This window comes from Oenanthe melanoleuca, chromosome 4A (assembly GCF_029582105.1).
Source record: "Oenanthe melanoleuca isolate GR-GAL-2019-014 chromosome 4A, OMel1.0, whole genome shotgun sequence".
Lineage (NCBI taxonomy): Eukaryota > Metazoa > Chordata > Aves > Passeriformes > Muscicapidae > Oenanthe > Oenanthe melanoleuca.
The window spans coordinates 11,197,545-11,216,436 of record NC_079338.1 but is presented as its reverse complement, the minus strand read 5'-3'; the positions used below and the strand labels follow the sequence as shown (position 1 = coordinate 11,216,436).

The 18,892-nt window shown below is 39.8% G+C and overlaps 1 protein-coding gene across 2 annotated transcripts; it reads left to right on the top strand.

Moving 5' to 3' along the window:
* The first annotated feature begins 44 nt into the window (after positions 1-44).
* Positions 45-16,208, top strand: COMMD5 (COMM domain containing 5). 2 transcript variants are annotated; one of them, XM_056491688.1, is made up of 7 exons: positions 45-211; positions 2,131-2,291; positions 3,400-3,428; positions 7,195-7,245; positions 11,313-11,408; positions 13,050-13,125; positions 15,692-16,208. In XM_056491688.1, the coding sequence occupies exons 1-7, from the start codon at positions 70-72 to the stop codon at positions 15,791-15,793; spliced, it is 657 nt and encodes a 218-aa protein (XP_056347663.1). In that variant the 5' UTR covers positions 45-69; the 3' UTR covers positions 15,794-16,208. The 2 variants fall into 2 exon arrangements, with proteins under 2 accessions (XP_056347663.1, XP_056347665.1); XM_056491690.1 differs by lacking the exon at positions 7,195-7,245.
* The last annotated feature ends 2,684 nt before the right edge of the window (positions 16,209-18,892 follow it).

Here is an 18,892-nt window from a genome sequence, read left to right as displayed (position 1 = left end):
CGGCGGCGCGGCCCCGCAGCGCCCCCTGGCGCGGGGAGGGCGCGCGGCCGGCGGGCGGAAGGCGCGGCCATGGCGGCCGCGGCGGCGCAGGGGCTCGGCGAGGGCGGCGGCGGCCGCGGGTTCCTGGGCCCGCGCGTCCCGGCCGAGGTGGAGGCCATGGCCCGGGGCGTGCAGGACGTGGGCAAGGAGACCTTCCGGCGGCTCCTCAAAGGTAGGGCCCGTGCGCGGCCCGCGCTGACCCCGCGCAGAGACCTGAGGGGGTTCCCGGCCAGAGCCCGTGGGCAGAAGCCGCGTTCCCCCGGGAAGCTGTGGATCTTCACGGGAAAGCACGGACAGCTATTAGAGAGCTTCCGAAGGATACCAAAGAACATGGTGAAAGGCCGTAGCGGGGAAGCCATACAGACTGGGGTCACTTGGTCTGCTCAGCCTGGAGGGGACTGAAGGCAGACCTCAAAGCTGACTACAGCTTCCTCACGAGAGGCTGCGGACAGACAGACAGACACTGGTGCCCTCTTGACCGGTGACAGGACACGAGGGAACCGCGTAATGCTGTGTCAGGGCACTTCAGGTTATGTATCGGGAAAGGATTTTTCCTCTAGAATGTGTCGGGCACTGGAATAGGCTCCGCAGGAAAGTGGTTGAAGGACCAGCCTGACAGAGTTCAAGGAGTGTTGGGACAATTCTCTCAGGCAGATGGTGGGATTCCTGTGCAAGGCTGAGTTGAACTCGATGATCCTTCCGGGTCCATTACAGCTCAGAACATTCTGTGATTCTGTGACAGCTGGAGGGCTGCAACTTCTTGGGGCACTTCCCATTGCTTTTCCCGATAGGAAGCTACAGCTGAGCTTTAAATAAAATAAGGGGCTTGATTCATTGTATTCTACAATTCTATGAAATCTGTGATAATGAGGAATGGAATTCTGCAGCTGTGGATGCTGAGTGCTGTTAAAGTCATTCCTCTCTCATCCCTGTGTCCCAGACTCCGTGGGCATCTACAGAACATGCAGTCAATACAGCAACCCCAAGGTGCAGGTGTCCTGTTGAGGCTGTAATATTGACAATGATTGATTTAGTTTTTGTCTGTGAGGCTTCTCCCTATGGTGAGAATTTTCTCAAGGTACTTTTGACCATTAAAATCAGAGAGTTGAATAAATTAGGGTATGTACGATAATCATGGAATAATGGAGTGGTTGATTAGTGGAGCAAAAGCACAGCTTCCTGGGGGTAGCTGCTGCCCAGCATGGTATGACCCTGGCATGTTCTCTCAGCTAACATCTTGTCAGGGATTTTAGTTTTGATTTGAAGGACTCGAAACATCTGGTAGCTGGTTTGTCTCTAAAAGTGTTGCTGCACAATAGCAGAAATGAGCAATGTTTTTAGGGCCGCCTTGTAATACTTGAAATTATAAAGCTGTATGTAGGCAGAGGCATTTGGGACAGAAGTAAATACACATGTTGAACCATATCTTCTGTCTAGTGCAGGGACATAGAGATGAAAAGTCTTATCAGTGCCAGGAAGCCTGACTGGGTTTAATTTTGGTGTAAATTATCACCTGCTTTTGGGTGTGCAATAAATGCTTCCTACCATAGTGGGGGGCAGACAGTCCTTCAAACTGCCTGGAGCTGGGCAGTGACCCCAGAACTGATCCCCTGGAGAGGGTGGGCACATCCTGCCTCTGGTTATGCAGAGCTGGCACAAATCACTGTCTGCTCTTGCTGGCCTGTGACTCACAGTTTGCAGGGCTGCAGTTTTTCCTCTGAAGGTTTTGTAATCTTTGAAGATGTGATGGATTTCAACACCTTATATCTACATTGCTCTTGCACTTGCACCAAGTTTGTTTTTCAAGGCTGTTGCTGTTACTCTATTGCTAAACAAAGACCAATGTAAAAAATGAGATGCAGGTTCATGAGCCTGGTCAGTTCAGGATGCAAAAACTGCATGCAACAGTATCTGAGGGGTATCCAGCCAGTATTATTCCAGGCTCTGCTAACTGTCTCAATGATTTATTTCAATTTTGTCTGTGAGGATTCTCCCTGTGGTGAGAATTTTCTCCATGTGCCTTTGACCATCAAAATCAAGAGCTACACAGTTGAGTAAATTAAGGATCTTGCTTTGCTTTCTTATTCACAGTCACTGTTAATGCATTGGAAGGAAAAGACTGCAGAGAATCTGTCAGGCTGATTGCAGAAAGTGCTAATCTCTCAGAAGAGCAACTTGCTTTCCTTATTTCTGGCATGTACACCCTCCTCCGAGAAGCATTGAGGCTCCCCTTATCAACTTTCAAACAAGAAGTAAGTTCTGGGAGTACTTGGAACCCTGATAAGGTAAAAGCTGCGTCAGTCACAAGTCACCATCTAAATCTCATTTGCCTGGGTGCAAGCTGCACATAAAAAAAATTCTCCAAGTTAAGACTGTTGGAAGAAACTGTTAAAAATCTGGAACTTATTTCACTTGTTGGGTTGATTTAGAGTGAGCTTTTTGAAAAAAAAATAAGCTTTAAGAAGAAGATTGTTGTATCTATTTCTGCTTCAGCATCTTGTTTACTGTGCATGTTTGTTTTCACTCATAAATTAAAACCGCCAAAGAAATCATAGCAAAATGTTATTTCATAGACATCAACACTCCCTCTTACTCTAACTGGGTGTTCACACATATCCCTCATTTTTGTCCATGCTTATAATTTCTCATATTTGTTTGCCTCCTTTGTTCATATTCCTGCCATAGAGGAAGGAAGGTCTTATGGCCAGGACAATATAGTAGAATTTGGAAGAAAATGCAATTTCAACTTATGCTGTGGATGTTTGGTGTGAATATGTACACACCTACCATGTTCCCAACCCCTATCCCTTCTTCATGGCTATTTTCTTCATTTTTCATGTTCCTTTACCTTACAATTTTCTTATCTCAGTTTTATGTGAGTGACCCTCTTCTGGGTTTCCAGTACCTCTTGTTTAAGATACAGCTTCATATTTACCCAGGCATAGTGAAAGCTCCCATATTGCAGGAAATGTAGTGGAAGTATGCCTTTAATATTCAGACCTTATCTTTTGCCATTTCCTTTTTCTTGTCATAGTTTAAACGAGTTACTGCAAAACATATTTGAGAATAAGGGCGCATAGTTACTCTACAAAAAAAATTAATAGCTTCATAAAAGAAGTGGCAGAGACATTGTTTTGAAAAATTAAGGCTTCCAAGATATTGAGGTCTTTAAATCACAACGTGATTGACCACTTCTGAAAATTCTTTTCAGTATATTACCAGTTATTTCAAAACTACTGACACTAAAGTCTAAAATTTTTGGGGAGAGATACCAAATAAGTAGCCACTATTGTTTCAGTAGGTAAGAAGTGATCATTTAAAGCTATATCATGTAAAATTTCCTCTTCCTTGTCTTTTTAGGTTTTTAAAGAAGACCTGAAGGAGCTCAGGTATGCCTGTTTGCACCAAAATTCTTTTAATGTTTGTTTTTTCATGGCTTTTACATAACTGCTTCCCCAAATTAACTTTTCTACACTAAAAAAGTTGGTATAAAAATTACCTGTGAATGTGTCATAATGCATATGTTGCCAAACATCATGTAAAGCCAGAGGAAAAAAAACAAGTGTTGTGTAAGACTTGATTTATCACTGAGCATGAGCAGTTTTATTTCACCTGCTAGAGAGAATGGTCTGATTTAGTCTGTAATGTAGGTTATGCAAATATGAGTGACCTTCTCTCTGCCATCCTCACCTTGCCCTGCAATATTTTTTTAAGTGTTTGGTAAGACGGTGGTAGCATTTCAGAAACTAAGAACTGCCCTACTTCTTTCCTTCTTTGAAAGGTCAATGATATAACTCTCATGAAACCTTACCACCATGTTCAGCTATGATTTCTCCTGCCCATTGCCCAAGAAATCATGACCTTTGTTACAGTCTTTGCCAAAATCTGCATCAGTCTTCCATGAGTATCTCATATCCTAAAAGCTAGATATCAGATGCTAATAATATTTATAGGTTGTCCCTTATTTCTATATTCAGTAGCAATGAGAGAATAACAGCAGCTGATGTTTTCTTCTGTAGTGAAACCTCGGCACTGAGACTTAATTATTTTAAAACACTATTTTTTGCACATTTCTTTAACATTCTGATTGCTACCTAGGAGAAATAGATGTTTCTAATTCTGTCTTTTTTCATCCTTATTTGTCTGTTAACCTGTATACTGGCTTTCTCCTCATAAGCAGTTAAGTCATAAGCATGATTTACTTTATGAGTGACTTCAGGCAAATTAAAGCTGCAGATGTAATTGGGGTGTAATCAATGAAAGGTGTCATTTGGGTCATAATGAAAGGTGCCTTGCAAGTTGATATAGTTTTGTCTGCTGCTCAGTACTGGAGTTCAGCCTGCCTTTTTTCTTGAGAGTTCAAATGCAAGCTGTTGCCTCTGCCACATCATGGAGTTCACACCCAGGTTAAAGTAGGTCAGTGAGAAACTGAGGAATTGCTTTTGACACAGTGGGACCTGGTGTTTTTTGAGGTGCACACAGAATGTGCCAAGTTTGATCATGGAATAATGAAAAATACTAAAAGCTCCATGCCAAATTCTCTGGGACTGGGTAAATATTCCTCTTCCGAGCAGTGGAGAAAATTGGCATAGGAGTGTCAGAAGTCACTGTCCAGGCTGGCTGTGTCTCAAAATTCAGACTCCCAGATCCCTGTCCTTGGCATTTCACCCACTTTAATGACTTACACTGTCATAGTTGTGTTTGGGGTTTTTTTCTCATTTAATGGTTTATTCATTCATTTCACTTAGGCACTTTTCAGTCTGGATGATCTTTTTTATATCTTTTATTTCTTGATACATATTTTTATCTTATTGTTCTGATTAATATGGCTGATCTAGCATCAAGAGTTAGGTAACTGCATTTGTGCTGCTTGCAGACTTGTGTGTTTTATGTGCTGCTAGTTGCTGCTATGCTCCCATTATTCTCACAGTATTGGGACTCCTCCTGACTTCCATCTCTGACAATCTTACTTCCTGTGAGTAACTCTCTTCACCTTGTGGCTAAACTTTTAGAGGACTAAATAGCTTATTCTACTCTTAAGCTGTGGTATTTAGAAATTTGGTAGCAGCTTTAGTACCTTCAGTTCCTCTAGGAAACATAATTTCCTATGCTTCCCATTTGGCTTGGGTTTGGAGATGAAATGCTTCTTTTCAAAGCACTTACTAATTACATTCAGACACTTAGCATGCTGCAGTGGCCATCCTGTAATCAAGTGCACAAAGAACATGACATTGTTGGAACAGTGATGTCTTGGCATTATTGATATCCAGTGTTTGGGCAGGTATTTTGCCTTTTGAGGCAGAAAAAGGGCCTATAGCTCTCTTTTTTGTTCTGTCTTCTTTTAAAAAGTTTGAACTCTGTGACATATAACCTTTTTCTTTTTTTTCTCACTTCCTGCATTCTGTTTTGTTTCTTTCAGTGAATCTGAGCTAATTCTGCCCATATAGTATCCTGTAATTCTCAATTTTCTGGTGAGGTACCTGATCTTGGCTTTTAGTTTTGATGAAGAGAGAGGCTAGAATACATCCCCACTCTGATTAACTAGATCAATATTACTAGTTTAAAAGAGTTGCAATTCCCTGTTTCTTAGCCTGAGTGGTCGAGCCAGTGGAAATAAATTCACACTAAATTGTGGATGATTTTTTTTCCCTTCCCTCGCAGATTATTTAGTAACTTTATGACTTGGGCAAGTAACATGGGATTGAGACATCTTCACCAACTTCTTGCCCTTTGAGTCCCTTCCTCAGAATGTTCCACTGACAAGAGATTGCCATCTGTAGTTCAGGCTGAACTGTGCCTGTTCTATCTTATCTGTGTCATGTGTGACTGGCCTCATGTGTGCTTCTTGCACCAGGAACAGAATTTTCAGCAAATCATTGACTGCACAGCAAAAATAATGCAAACTCAAAGGTAGCATTAACACTTCTGTTTTAGTAATGCTCTTGGGTAAAGCAAGTGTTGTGGTAGGCATCATCATAATCCTATTACAGCCCTCTGTCTCTAGCTATTCCACTGCATGGTCAGGAAATCCAGTCAGTGTCAGGATGGGCTAAATGGTATACTTTCATGAAAGTATAAGTATGTTTGCAGAAATAGTCTTCTCTTCTGAAAAACAGACTCTTGCAGCCAAAAAAGCACTGTCCTAGTGCTTCCTGAAATGAATTTCTTTTTATCCAAGCACTATTTGAAAATGTGATTCCTTTTCTTATTTGAGCTGTAGTAACTGTTGTTTCATCTTCCCACTGTGTGAGTTGATGAATTGGTTTTTCTCTGGTCATTAGACATTGTAAGCTCTTTAGGACAGATAACTTCCTTGTTTGCTTTGATTTTTCTTTGATACACTGCTGTGTGTCTCAAGCCACTGGTGAGTAATGTCTCTGGGCACTGATTCATGGTGAGTGCTGGATTTAACTGTGGCAGCAGCAGTAGTGACTTCTCCCACTTGTCCAACCTGCCTCTCTGTAGGAGGTTACTGTCCCTGTGGCAAAGGCAGCTGAACAGACAGTTTGCTCTGTGGTCTTTGCAACTCACAGCCTGATCTATTGAACTGAAAATCAACAGTAGCTTGTTTGTAAGGCAACAGCAGTGTCAGAGGAATGGTGAAGAAGTGGAGAGGTGTAGGGTAGATGCAGTGTGTTAGTCTCTTCAGCCAGTCCCCACGTATACTCCTTTTGTGAGTAGCCTTGGCTACAACGACCTCTGTTTGAATTTTGAAGGGGCAATTCCTTCTGTCTTCATTACACTTGAGGTGAAAGTGAAATGAAACATGTTAAGTTTAGGATTTTTGAAAGCATGCATTGCTGGCCTGCCTTCTACACTTGTCAGAGTAAAATTTTTCTTGGCTTTACTGAGAGAAGTTAAGCAAATATTGGATTCTTTTGAAATACACTGTTGCCATACAAGATAGGATGGGAAGGTGTAGTACAGTTTTAGGGTTCTTGATATACAAACATAGGTTGTCATTTTGAGAGCCGTGACTGAATCAATACTGAAGTGCTTACGTAAGAGCTGGCAATTTTAAGCAGTGGAAGATGGAAAATGTTCACACATTTTTTGTGTTCTGTTATAGATTTAGAGTTTTTTCAGATAAGGCAGATAAGGTATAACAGTGGTTACAAAAAACCCTAACTGTTTTGTCTTGCTCTTTTCTTTCAGAATACCAGAAGATTTCATTGGGGATTTTTCCAGTGTAGTCTTTGGTAACAGGTTAGTGTCTTCATTGTGCAGACAGCAGGGCTGCACAGAGCTCTGCTGACACAAATCCTTGGTGTATTGAAGGAACAGCAATATTTTCCAAATTAATGAGAAAAAGACTAGTCCCATTATTTTGATTCATCACAGTATGATGTCCATCATGCATGGCAATACATGCATTAAGTAGCTTTCTTGCCAATTTTCAGTTTTTCTGTGTTCATCAGTTTTTATAATGTTCTATAGACTGTGAGGTGGAGTAATACCTTCAGATGAAAAATGCAGTGCAGAATTACTCATTTTTGCCATAATTATCACTACAAGTTATAGCAAAAGAGGCAGGGTACATAAGCCCTCTTACATGCTCTGGTTCATGGCAGCTTTCTCAGATAGCATTTCTCAACTCTTAATGTACAGTTGAGTTGGGAATTCACACTGAGAGTGATTTGATGACAGCACATAATAGATATCAAGTGCTCTGCCTGCTGTAATTTACTTTTTAAGCAACATTCCTCAGTAACTAGAAGAAGTTCTAAATCGAGAGCTTTTTGAACAGCCTGTCTCTTTTGTCCATTCTTGGGATTCTCTTTTTCTAGAAGTTTCTCTGCTCAACCATATCCTATTCTACGTCTAGAAATTCAAAATCTTGAACATTTTGAATATGCAAACTTGTGCAGGGCCAGGAGTTGGACTCTGATTATCACTGTGTGCCCCTTCTGTCTCAGGATACTCTGTGATTCCAATTTTCCTTCTTGAAACTTGAGGTCACTCAGCATGTGACATCACTAACCCAATGCTGCTCCAGATTCTCTGCATGGAATCCCAATAATCATAGTTGTGGTTTTTCAGTTACCCTCAAGGGTCTGAGTGCTTCTACCAAAGCTAAAAATATTTTTCATTTCTTTGATTAAGATCTTGGCTTACAGCTAAAGGTTCTTGGAGTAAAAATAAATTCAGTCTTCTCATCTTTTCTTTGCTCTTCTGTTTGAATTATAGGTGCTAAGAATGTAAAATTCATGGTTTCAAACTGGAAATATTGTTTGCAGTAGGGAAGGAAGATAAATTTAGATGTAATTTGAAGCATACATGATTGTCTGTTTTCTACTGTGAAATCACGATGCTGGAAAATTTAGCTTTTTCTCATTTTGAAAGCTGTGATTATCCAGTGTAATCTTGCTCCGTATTTTGAGACCAGAGGAGAATGCCTCAGGTTTGATTTTTAAACAGATCTGCTTCTACAATCTTAAATGTAACTCTGAATCATACATATGCGTATTGAGTTGTAAATATATATGTTTGTGATGGTAAGAGATGCATTAGCATGTGATCAAAAATTCAGGAATTTCAGTATGAGCTAGATAACCCAGAAAAATCCATTTTTAATACTTTTCCTGGCATCTTATCTTATTTTTGGAGTTCTTTTCACTAAACAACAGCTCTGAAGTATTTGGCATTTGTATTGGTGTCCCCACAGTTCTACCAAGCTATGTAGACTGAAAGAAAAACTTGCCACATTGACACCATCAAATAACTACATGAAATTAAAACTGTTTTTTAAGGGAAATTGTAATACTAATTTCCCCCTCTCTGAACATTTATAATAAATGCACTGGTTTGTTTGGGTTTTTTTTTTCTAAGAGTGTAGCTTTAGTTTCTACCAGGAGGGTGCATTCTATGTGCCATTTATCAGCATTTCACATGTACAAGTTTGTTCAGCCTTCCAGTTCAGTGGCCTGCTAGGCATGTCTTGTTATGTGCATAGGGAACCATCCAGAACCTGTCTGGATTTCTGAGTTTCAGTACTGGTGAATCACCTGCTGCTCCAAATTCTCTAATCTTCCATTTTCACGTTGTGTTCTTTAGCAGGTGATGTTCTTGTCACTAGATGTATCATCCTTTCCACCCTAGCTTATATGGTCTCTAGGATGGTCTCTCTACCTGATCCATGGTCTTTTACTTTTTCTGACTTCTGCCTTCTGCACAATGTGCGGGCAGTATATTGCAGCTGCTGGCACAGGGTGTTTACAAAATTCAGTTATAGGCTATAGGTTTTGGATGTAAGATTCATTGAGTCTTTTCTGCTCCATATTGCTATTCGTCTCAGAAATCTAGGGAATGGTGCTTGATTAGCAGCCTGTATAATTTCTGTATGCATGTTGGCCACTATGCACATTCTGCCATCTTTATAGGATTCTTGCAGTTCCTGTTGTGGTCTTGTCCAAGCTGGGAAGGTCCTGACAGAAGCTTAAACTAAGCTATAAAGCTGTGACTCTTCCTGGGAGAATGGTACAGAAGTGCAGTCCTGACCAGAAATAAAGCTTTGTGTTTGACCACAGAAATGCCATCTCTCAACAATATTCAGAAGCTTCCCTTCTGTTTGGGAGGTCACCATTTCTGACTTTCCCACCACTGCTAAGTGGAGTATCTTTCTGGTTTTAAAACTCCTTCCTTCCCCCAGAGTGCTGGTGTTGCACTGAATGGGCTGACTTCCATTGATGGGAGTTAACATGTTTTAAGGAAACAGTAGCACTGTGGCTATTTTTAATGTCTCCAACACAAGCAATACTCTGGCAGCAGCTCTCCCCTGAGGGAAAGGCCTGTTCTTACTGTTTAATCCTGCTAATGACTGTTCTAGACTTTAGCTCCTCATGTCTGCACCCAGCTGTGGTGACCTACTTCCTATACAAGAGTTGACAATGAGTAAGAACCACCTGATCTACTTTTTTTTGCTCATTCCTTTACCATGCTATTAGGAATGTGTGTCACTCCTGACACCACCCAACCCCCCTCACTGAACAGATAAATTCTTTCTTACATTGGCTTTGCAAAATGCAGGACACTTGGAGGATCTCAGCCTGAGTCCCACGTACCATGAGATCATTAATTTTTCTGAGCAGTTTCTAAGGGCCCAGCTAACTTGCACACAAGAATCTGAGTAGTGATGTTAGACTGCCATTCCTACAGTGCTTGATTTGTTCAGAGAGGATTCCTTTCTGATACAAAGTCTGTAATTAGATTATGTCTAGCACCATGGATAAAGGATGTAATGTTTCTTATCCTGCCCTTAGTGGAAGTACTGGAGTAGCCTTGAAACGTACTGTAAATAAATTCCAGGGACATGGGATGCTTAGAGGAGAAAAAAAAAGTAAGTTACACAAAGTCCAGAAGTCCAGCTCCTGAATGGACCAGCTCAGTGACCTCATTCTGAAATTATTTCTGTGTATATATCTAAAATAAATTGTTATTATGTATTTGTATTAGATTTTTCATTTAGGTATCCAGAACTTAGGATGCTGTTAAAATTTTTTAAATTGTCAACCATCTGAAGTTTAATTGCTGTTAACTGTATTTCTGCATAGAAATAAACTAGAGCTTGATCAGGCTGATTCTTCCTGCAATATGAGTAACAAATTAAATGCTTGGCTTCTTACGCATTGGACTAGGCAAAAATCTTGAAAGCTGTGCTGGGATTGGCAGTGAACATTATGTAAGGAACTTAAAGTTTGTGATTTATATTGGATCAACAAGAACCACTATTGTATTTGTTAAGTATGCTTCAAAACACAATACACTAATATTATTATGTTTTAAAACATTGCTGCTTGCCAATACTTGATGGTTTTTTGCTGAAGAAGAACAGTGACCTTATGTAACTCTTTTGCCTAAGTCACCTGTCTTGTCTCTGCTTGCTTGTTTCTGTTGGATTTGCATGAAGGTAAAGATATATTTGCATGTCCCTTTCTATGCCTCACAGTTGCATGTAATTGAAATAACAGGTATGCCAGCCACCACAATAACTCTTACTAAACTTTATAGTGAGATGAGTTTACTAGCATTACACAGTCACCTGGTCTCTTTTTTCAACATGGACCATAGTTAAGCAGAGAAAAAGGGGATAATCTGATCATAGCTGTCTTAAATCTACAAAAAGCTCAACTTGTTCAGACCTCTTTAAGTGAGGACAGATGTAGGAGAGAAACAAATTTCAGACAGCTTTGTACTGAGGAATCCTATTTTCTCTTTAGATTGTTTCTTCTTTTATGAATTTACATTCCAGTCTTTATTTCTGTTTGACTCTTGAGGCGTCCCACTTCCGAAGGCACAGCTCTGATACAAAGAAGTCGGCTACCAAGTATCCAGGACTTCAAGTGGAGAGTGGATGTAGCTATATCCACCAGGTATAAAAGAAAACCATGCACAGCCCTGGAATTACCTAGGATTAAACTGATTTATTGTGCTGCTTAAATATTTTATTGGGTTCAAAATGTGCCTTGCTATTATGGATTGGCAAGTAGCATTAAACAATAAGGTGGAATTTTCTGAACAGTGTAAAAGTCAGTGTATATACATACACTTCACTGCTGGTAACATTTCACTCAAAGTTTGAGTCTCTTATTTTAAAACTTAATAGAACTGATACAAGTCCATAGATCCTGGTGATGATGACATAAATTAGCCAGACTGAGCCTCGAGCATCTAGGTAAGTTCTTAGCTTTACTAAAACAGGGGAGGGTATTCATCTATTTCAACTTCTCAAGCAGACCATCATTTGTGGCACATGTTAAATAACTTTCCATCTCATTCACTCTGCTTCTACAAAGAGAGGTTCCAGGACAGCACCTTTACACTGCCATAATTATGTAACTGGTCATTGAACTACCTCCTAGTTTCTTTCACAACAGAAAGCCTTTGAGATCATCCTGCCTGTGGATGCAGTGAGCAGCTTCTTACCATCTGCCACAACAGAGGCATGTGGGGGATGAATCTTTGGCTAGAGCCAGAAGGAAACAGAAGCATGTTGTCTGTGGTGTTTGGTTGTAAGCAAGATAGACCAAGCTGATAGAAATTAGATGATCTAGTCTTTGTTAGTAGTGTAAATTATTAGCATGAATGACTTCATGTTGCATGTCTGAATACCTGCATCTGGGAGAGATTGCTGTCTCTTTGCTGCAAGAAAGACCCATGGTTGATCAGGGATTGTCTTCCTGAAATCCAGAAAAAAGACTCCTAAGAGAGAATTGGAATGGCCACAAGCTACTGTCAGGTGACTTTCTGATGAGCAGTGCTGTAAGCACCACACAAGTATCACTACGTAGAAAAAGAATCTATACTGATAAGAGAGCAAAATGTCCAGATAAATATCCTCAGGCACAGTGCTTGCAAGCTGCAAGCAAATCCTATAATTTGTTTTCCAAACAACATAGGAGCAATACATTACCAGTTTTTGTTTTCAGTTAATCTTCCCCCTGGGATTTTTTGTTTATCATCCTGCAACAGCCTCTGCAACGAGGTATGGCATCTTTGGGCTGTAGTGCCTGTCTGTACCTGAACAGGCTTTGGCAATGTCAGTTGATGGAAGCTGCACAAGAATGACTCATTTCCCTTCTTTGGGTCATCAAATAAAATAACACACAAATTTAGGATGAAGCGTGGAAGAGGTTGATTCCCCGAATGAGGTGGCAGTTGAACGTATGAAGAGATGGAAATGATTAATGCAACATGGTAAATTGCATAAGAAAACTGTGCATTACTATTAGCAGTACTTGGTCACCTCTTATCCCTATCATAGTTCACTAAACCATTTATGTAAAAATGAAAATGCTCCTAAACTTGAAGTTACTAAACTATTAACAAAATGTTAAGTCTCAATACTGAGGTGAATTGGACAGAACTGTTGTGTTCATGAGTTTCCAGCAACTGAAATTACTCATGTTCTGTGTAAAGCCTACATGAACATCTAAAATTGTTAATGTGCAATGCTGTACTCACCACACTGCTGATGTCTACTGCTGTAATACTAATGATATAAATAATTTCAGTTCACTGGCCCGTGCACTCCAGCCATCCATTCTGATGATGATGAAGCTTTCAGATGGGACAGCTCATCGCTTTGAAGTAAGTCTGATTGCCATAGTAAATAGTAAGGAAACCAGTTCTAGTTTTATTTAGAAATTTGAATTATTACTTAAAACACTAAAGCTGTTGTAAACTTTGTGTTACCATTGTTTGGTTTGCTTTGGAATCCTTCATGTTCGGTGTAGCCACATAAAATATTTAATGAAATACCTATCAAAATAATTTCATACCTTGTTCCTACACATGTTCTGCTGAACTGCAATTTATTGGAAGAATATTAGTTACTGGAAAGCACTATTATATAATATCTGGTTTGATTAAAAGTTATGGGGTTGTTATGAACTGTAACCTTCAGCCCTGATGGTGGCTCTTGAGGACAGGGAAATAACTGGGGTAGTTTATATAATGTGTGATACACTTCTAAACCTTCTGCATTTGGCAGAGAATGGTAACATTCTTTTCTGTGGCAGAGGTAGTTTTATTCTTTTTCTTCAGAACTGTTCTGGCTGCTAGAAAGAAAACCTAAAAATCTCTTTGCTTGTTACAGGATTAGTCAGTGGCAGTATTTATGACATCATACCTAAAGACTTGCCAGAAGATGGCATAAACTCTTCCATAATTTTAACCTTTGAAAAGGAATGCTATTTGTTCTATAAATAACATGGTGGTGCGTACAGGAATTCAATGCACAGCAGGCATTGTTACATTTGAACTCTGTACAGATTTTGGCTTCAGTTCTCTAATTAGTAGTAGTCTGGAAGAAGCACCAAAGCCCTGGGGTTGAAAGAGGTGGACTGATTTTATTGTTAAATAGTTTTGCAAGAAAGCATCTGTTGAGGAAGGCATGAGTTCTGTGCTACATTGCAAACTGTTGAGGGTGTCACTTCACAGGAGATCAAATTTATCCTGCTGGACAGTCCAGCTCAGCATCCCATACACTATATTTGAGGACTTACATGGAACTTAAATGATGCCATGGACTTCAGGTTAGCCCTTTACAACAGGGTAAGATTCACTTCTGAGAAACAAATCTACTTTATACTTTATTCCCGCATTATTTCCTGGCATATAATGTCAAGTGTTGGTCTTGGTGCCATTGTTTCTGACTATTTTGGTTTGATTTTAGAGTTTGTTTGTTTTGGGGTTTGTTTGGTTTTTTTGGGGGGTGGGGGTGTTGTTTTTTTTTTTGTCATTGTGAATCTATGGAAGACCCTTTGTTATTCTGCAGTGGAGATGTGTTTGTCCAGCACATGCAGGAGTACAGATATGTGATAACAAATAGTGTGCTCCTCTTAGAATCAGCTCTTTGCTCTTGCTGCTGCTTGGATCTGAATGCCAAGGGTGTTGCTGCAAACAGGATTTCTATCTGATGGGTAGTCTTCCCACAGTTAGTAGCTCTATGGAATAAACTTTTGTTTTGGTTCAAGATACCATATGCAAGCAAATACAGTTCTCAGATCTTCAGTTTTCCTTTATTTGAACATGTTCAGAATGTCCTGCTAGTTAGCAGGGCTTATGCAAGATGCTGAGTCCAGAAAATAATTCTGTTGTGAACAATTTTAAAATGTGTACAGCACAGGGAGAAGTTACACTCTTTGGTCTCTATTTGGTATTTTAATCACAGCGTAACTTCTGACTGAAGTTGTTGTTTGGATTTTTTTTTTTTTTTGAAGCAGTGGGAATTGCAGCATTTTGAGTCTTGTTGTATATACGTCAAAAGTGAAAAGGACATGGTGCCTTTTTGTGCATTTCTGATGTATGTGGAAAATGCATGTGGAAAATGTGTTGGATTCCTCTCATATAATTGGTATCTGTGCTACAGTGGGCAGAAGGATGACAAGGGTCTTTGCCAAAAGAACTGCTGTCTTCAGTGCAGTCAAAGAGTAAATTAGGCAGTGCTGTGCAGACTGCGTGGGACCAGCCAGACTGCACGGGGCACTCATGTGAGCATGTGTTTGTCACTGCAGCAGTGTCACCAGCCTGTGCCACCAGCCTGTGCCACCAGCCTGTGCCAGCACTCAGCCAGGGGTCTCTGTCTTCATAAATAAGACTTCCATCCACTGGGCTTCTTGGGCTCAAAATGGTAAAGGAGAGCCCATGAGTCTCCAGCACAGTTGAAAATGCTTTGTATGTTTAACCCTAAGTCTTTTGCCTTCCATATGTAGGGCCCAGTGCCATTTGCTCTTGAGGTTGCTACCAAGTCTCTTGCCTTGAGTCTCAATTCCTTTCTCTTGCAAGTTTGCACGAGCAGAATATCTTGAATTTGTTGCTTGAGAATTCTGTAGTCTCCACAGCCTTCCAGATGTCTTTCCTTCCAGTCTGTGACTTTTATATCATCCAAGCAGCTCTCAGCTTACATCCTTGAGTATTTCCGTTCTCTCATCAGGCAGTACAGAAAATGTACCATGTAGGTGTCCTTTTCCACGTGGATTTAGATGAATTACCTGAATTTTATTAACTTCAAATTATTGTCTTAAGTCTGCAAAAACATAATTATTTTAAGAGAGATTGGCTTTACACTGCAGAATGCTCTATACCGTAGACATGCCTTAGTCAAGGTTGCTGAGATTGTCTTGTGTTTTCTAACCTGAGTATTCTGTTTCAGGTACCAGTTGCAAAGTTTCAAGAGCTGAGATACAATGTTGCCCTTATACTGAAGGAAATGAATGACTTGGAGAAGAGGAGCGTACTGAAGATCCAAGACTGAAAACTTTTAAATTGAGAGTTTATGGAAGAGATCTGAAACCCTCAGGATGTTTTCTGGATGTAAAACAAGGGACCATCACCACTTTGCCTCTATGAATTTCAATGTGGCATTTATGATGTCTGCTGTAAATTTTTTTTTTTTTCAATAAAAGTGTTAAAAGCACAAACTCTTTTTGTAAGACTTAGGAAAAACAAAACATTTATCTATTGAAAAGTATAATGCTGTTTGTGAACATTTTTGCATGATTCACCAAAACTTTTTTTTTTTTTTAAATAACTGTCTTCATAGATGTAAGAGTCATTTCTGATTATGATTCATAACTATTTTTTTTAAGTATGCTGGAAGCTCTATCAATGTGTATGTATCATAAGAAAGCTCTGCAATATTTCAAATAAAAAATAAAATAACAAACCCACTCCTGCCTTCTAGTATGACAAATGTGATCTAGAGTTTTGCATAAAATTGTTGCCTCATTTCTTACTAAGTTACTAAGGCTTAGCTATGCATATTTAAAGGCTAATTTGGAAGAAAATTAGAAATCTGTGGATTAAGAAAGAAGTATCAACTGAACTTTCAGGACTAATTCCATGGAATTACAGTAGTGGAAAAGTGAAATCTGCTTCTTTATTTGGTTGATCAGAATGGGCTAAATAGCAGTAATCTCATAGTTTTGTAACTGGAAATGCCTGCCTCTTGTTTCATGTGTTGCCTGCGTGTTGGATTCCATGAAGTCAGCTGACATGACAAGGCAGAAGCCTCTGGCCCTGCAGTGGGGATGAGCAGCAAGAGGCAGTGATCTTGTAACCCACTACAGCTCATCAGTTGTGCAGGATGAAGGGGCTGCCTGCAGCCTCTGGGATGGAAGTCACAGGTATGAGGATATCCAAGCCCCCACACTGAGAAAGCAGTTAAGCACAGGCTGAAGTTTCCTGAGTTGCTCAGGCAATTGGACTGGGTGGTCATTGTGGGTCCCTCCCTTTGTACTGGAATAGTCTAAGATATTAATAGTCTAAAAAACATAAGTATTTTAAGTATTGTAAGTATTTTAGCTTTGCCGAAAATGGATTAATTTCTCACTTCTTGCCTGAATGAATTTTCCCCAGCAGCAAAGACAGGGAGGCTGTGAGCAATTTCCCAAAGACAGCAGGCTCTGGCTTTAAAACTCAGTTTGTCAGAAGTCAGATGTACTTTAGAAAGCACATGCCACTGCTACTGTTAAGCATTGTTTTATTCTAGCTAATTGCAGTGTTTCTGTCACAGTAATAGCACCCATATTTGTCTCTTTCATGTTTTATGATTGTAGAACTTGCCTTTATCTTCCCCACTCCCTGCAGAAAACTACCAAAATTAAAATTGTGGATTAAGGAGGCCTTTTATACTCCCACAGATGTTGTAGGAAAGGATGACTTGCCTTTTGGCTTTAAAAAATCACAACAAGCATAGTAAGATTTATCTGTCATACTTCTAGAGGAGACTTCTTTGACAGCAGTCCATACCAATCTAAAGATAGCTGAATAGCTGTGGTCCAGAAAGCTTTTAAAACCTGTGCAATAATGTACCCTGTAGTTTCAAATAAACCATCAGACAGTATTTCAAATCATTCAAAAGCTTCCTGTTCCATTTGCTTTGTAGCAGACTCATCGATAACTTCCAGCTTTGATCCGTACTGCATCTCAGTGTTTCAACTTCCAAGTGGACTGTAGACTGCATTAATTCTTCTGTGAATCTTGTTCATCTTCCTTCTATATTACCACAGGCTGTGAAACAAAACATAAATCCTTGTGTTCCTTGTTACAACATTTCCTGTTTGACTGTTTAGGTTTACTGTTTGTTTCAAACTGACAATGTATCTCAGCTGAGCCTAAGTGAAGTCCTTTCAGACAAAGAGAATTCTGCTGCATGGAGGTAAAATTACCTGTTGTTCAAGGCATTTGCAAAGTCATTTTTTACTGGTCAGAGCAGAGGAATCCACGAACATCTTCTAGACAGAATATATTAATCTGATTGTTCTGTGACAGCAATTGCTCATGTTCTCCAGAAATTGAAAGGCTTTTTTATGGGGTTTGTCGTGTTCTCTGGACCACTTAGTCTTGAGTTTGTCTTGCCACACATTAAGGACCAGTTTACTGTAGTTGGAGGGTTACCATGTATAATGATGCATGCTTGAAAACCTGAGGTGTTCATTCCTCTGTACTTAAGAATTAATTTGGCCTTTCCTCCTGAGTGATTTGTAAAGCAGAAGTTGTCACCAAAATAGCTAGTGGGAGCTAGTGGATAGTTCCTCAGGTTTGCCAAACTAAGTGTCTTACAAATATTGTTAGGTTTTTCAGAATTCATTGTCAATTAATTGTTAAATATTTGTTCAATGCTGAAATATCTTCTTCCTTCACAGCTAAAATACCCCAGAATTTGAATTTCACTGCATTTCTGGCTGTAGCCTTTTCATTCCAATGCAGAACAAAAGTAACCTCCTAAGAATCTGGATATGGCTGAACAGAAATTCAAGTCACTCTAGGTTTGGTTATGCTTCAAAGGCACATTGTGAATCCCCCCTTCAGTATCATGCAGTGAGAGATACAGCCTGAGTGGGGTGCTTGCTTTGTCAGTCCTGAGGTCTTGTCAAGCTGATCACTAGTCAGTCATCAATTAGGCAGGCAGGGGTTTGTGTGGGAAAGGCACTGGGGTTTTTTCTTATTACACAGTTCATGGACCAGTAGGTAACAAGAACCTTTTTCAGGCTCTGTTGGTATTTTTCCTTGAGAAACAATACCCCATGATAATGTTGTTCTCTCTATTGGCCCCTTACATTTATTTAAACTGGATCATGTATTTGTGTCTTAATTGTAGTAATTTTCTAACCATTGCATATGGACATAAACTTTTCCATTACACTTTTTCTTTAATTTCCTTTATAGAGAACAGAACATTATATTTTCTTTCAAGATTAATTAATTTTAAACAGATTTAAAGTAAAATCTTGGACTTGATAGTTTCTCAATGTAAATCATGTGTGTATGATAGCAAGGATGCTCAGTACATGAAGGAGTAGCCACCATAGCTAGAATGCAAAAGAGGAGGCAAAGATAGTTGCCAAAAGTC

Bases quoted from the DNA above. Each gene is read 5' to 3' on its own strand.
- COMMD5 (XM_056491688.1), top strand. From the start codon at position 70: ATGGCGGCCGCGGCGGCGCAGGGGCTCGGCGAGGGCGGCGGCGGCCGC. The intron at 212-2,130 runs GTAGGGCCCGTG...TCTTATTCACAG, and splicing joins CTTCCGGCGGCTCCTCAAAG to TCACTGTTAATGCATTGGAA. The intron at 7,246-11,312 runs GTTAGTGTCTTC...TTGACTCTTGAG, and splicing joins AGTGTAGTCTTTGGTAACAG to GCGTCCCACTTCCGAAGGCA.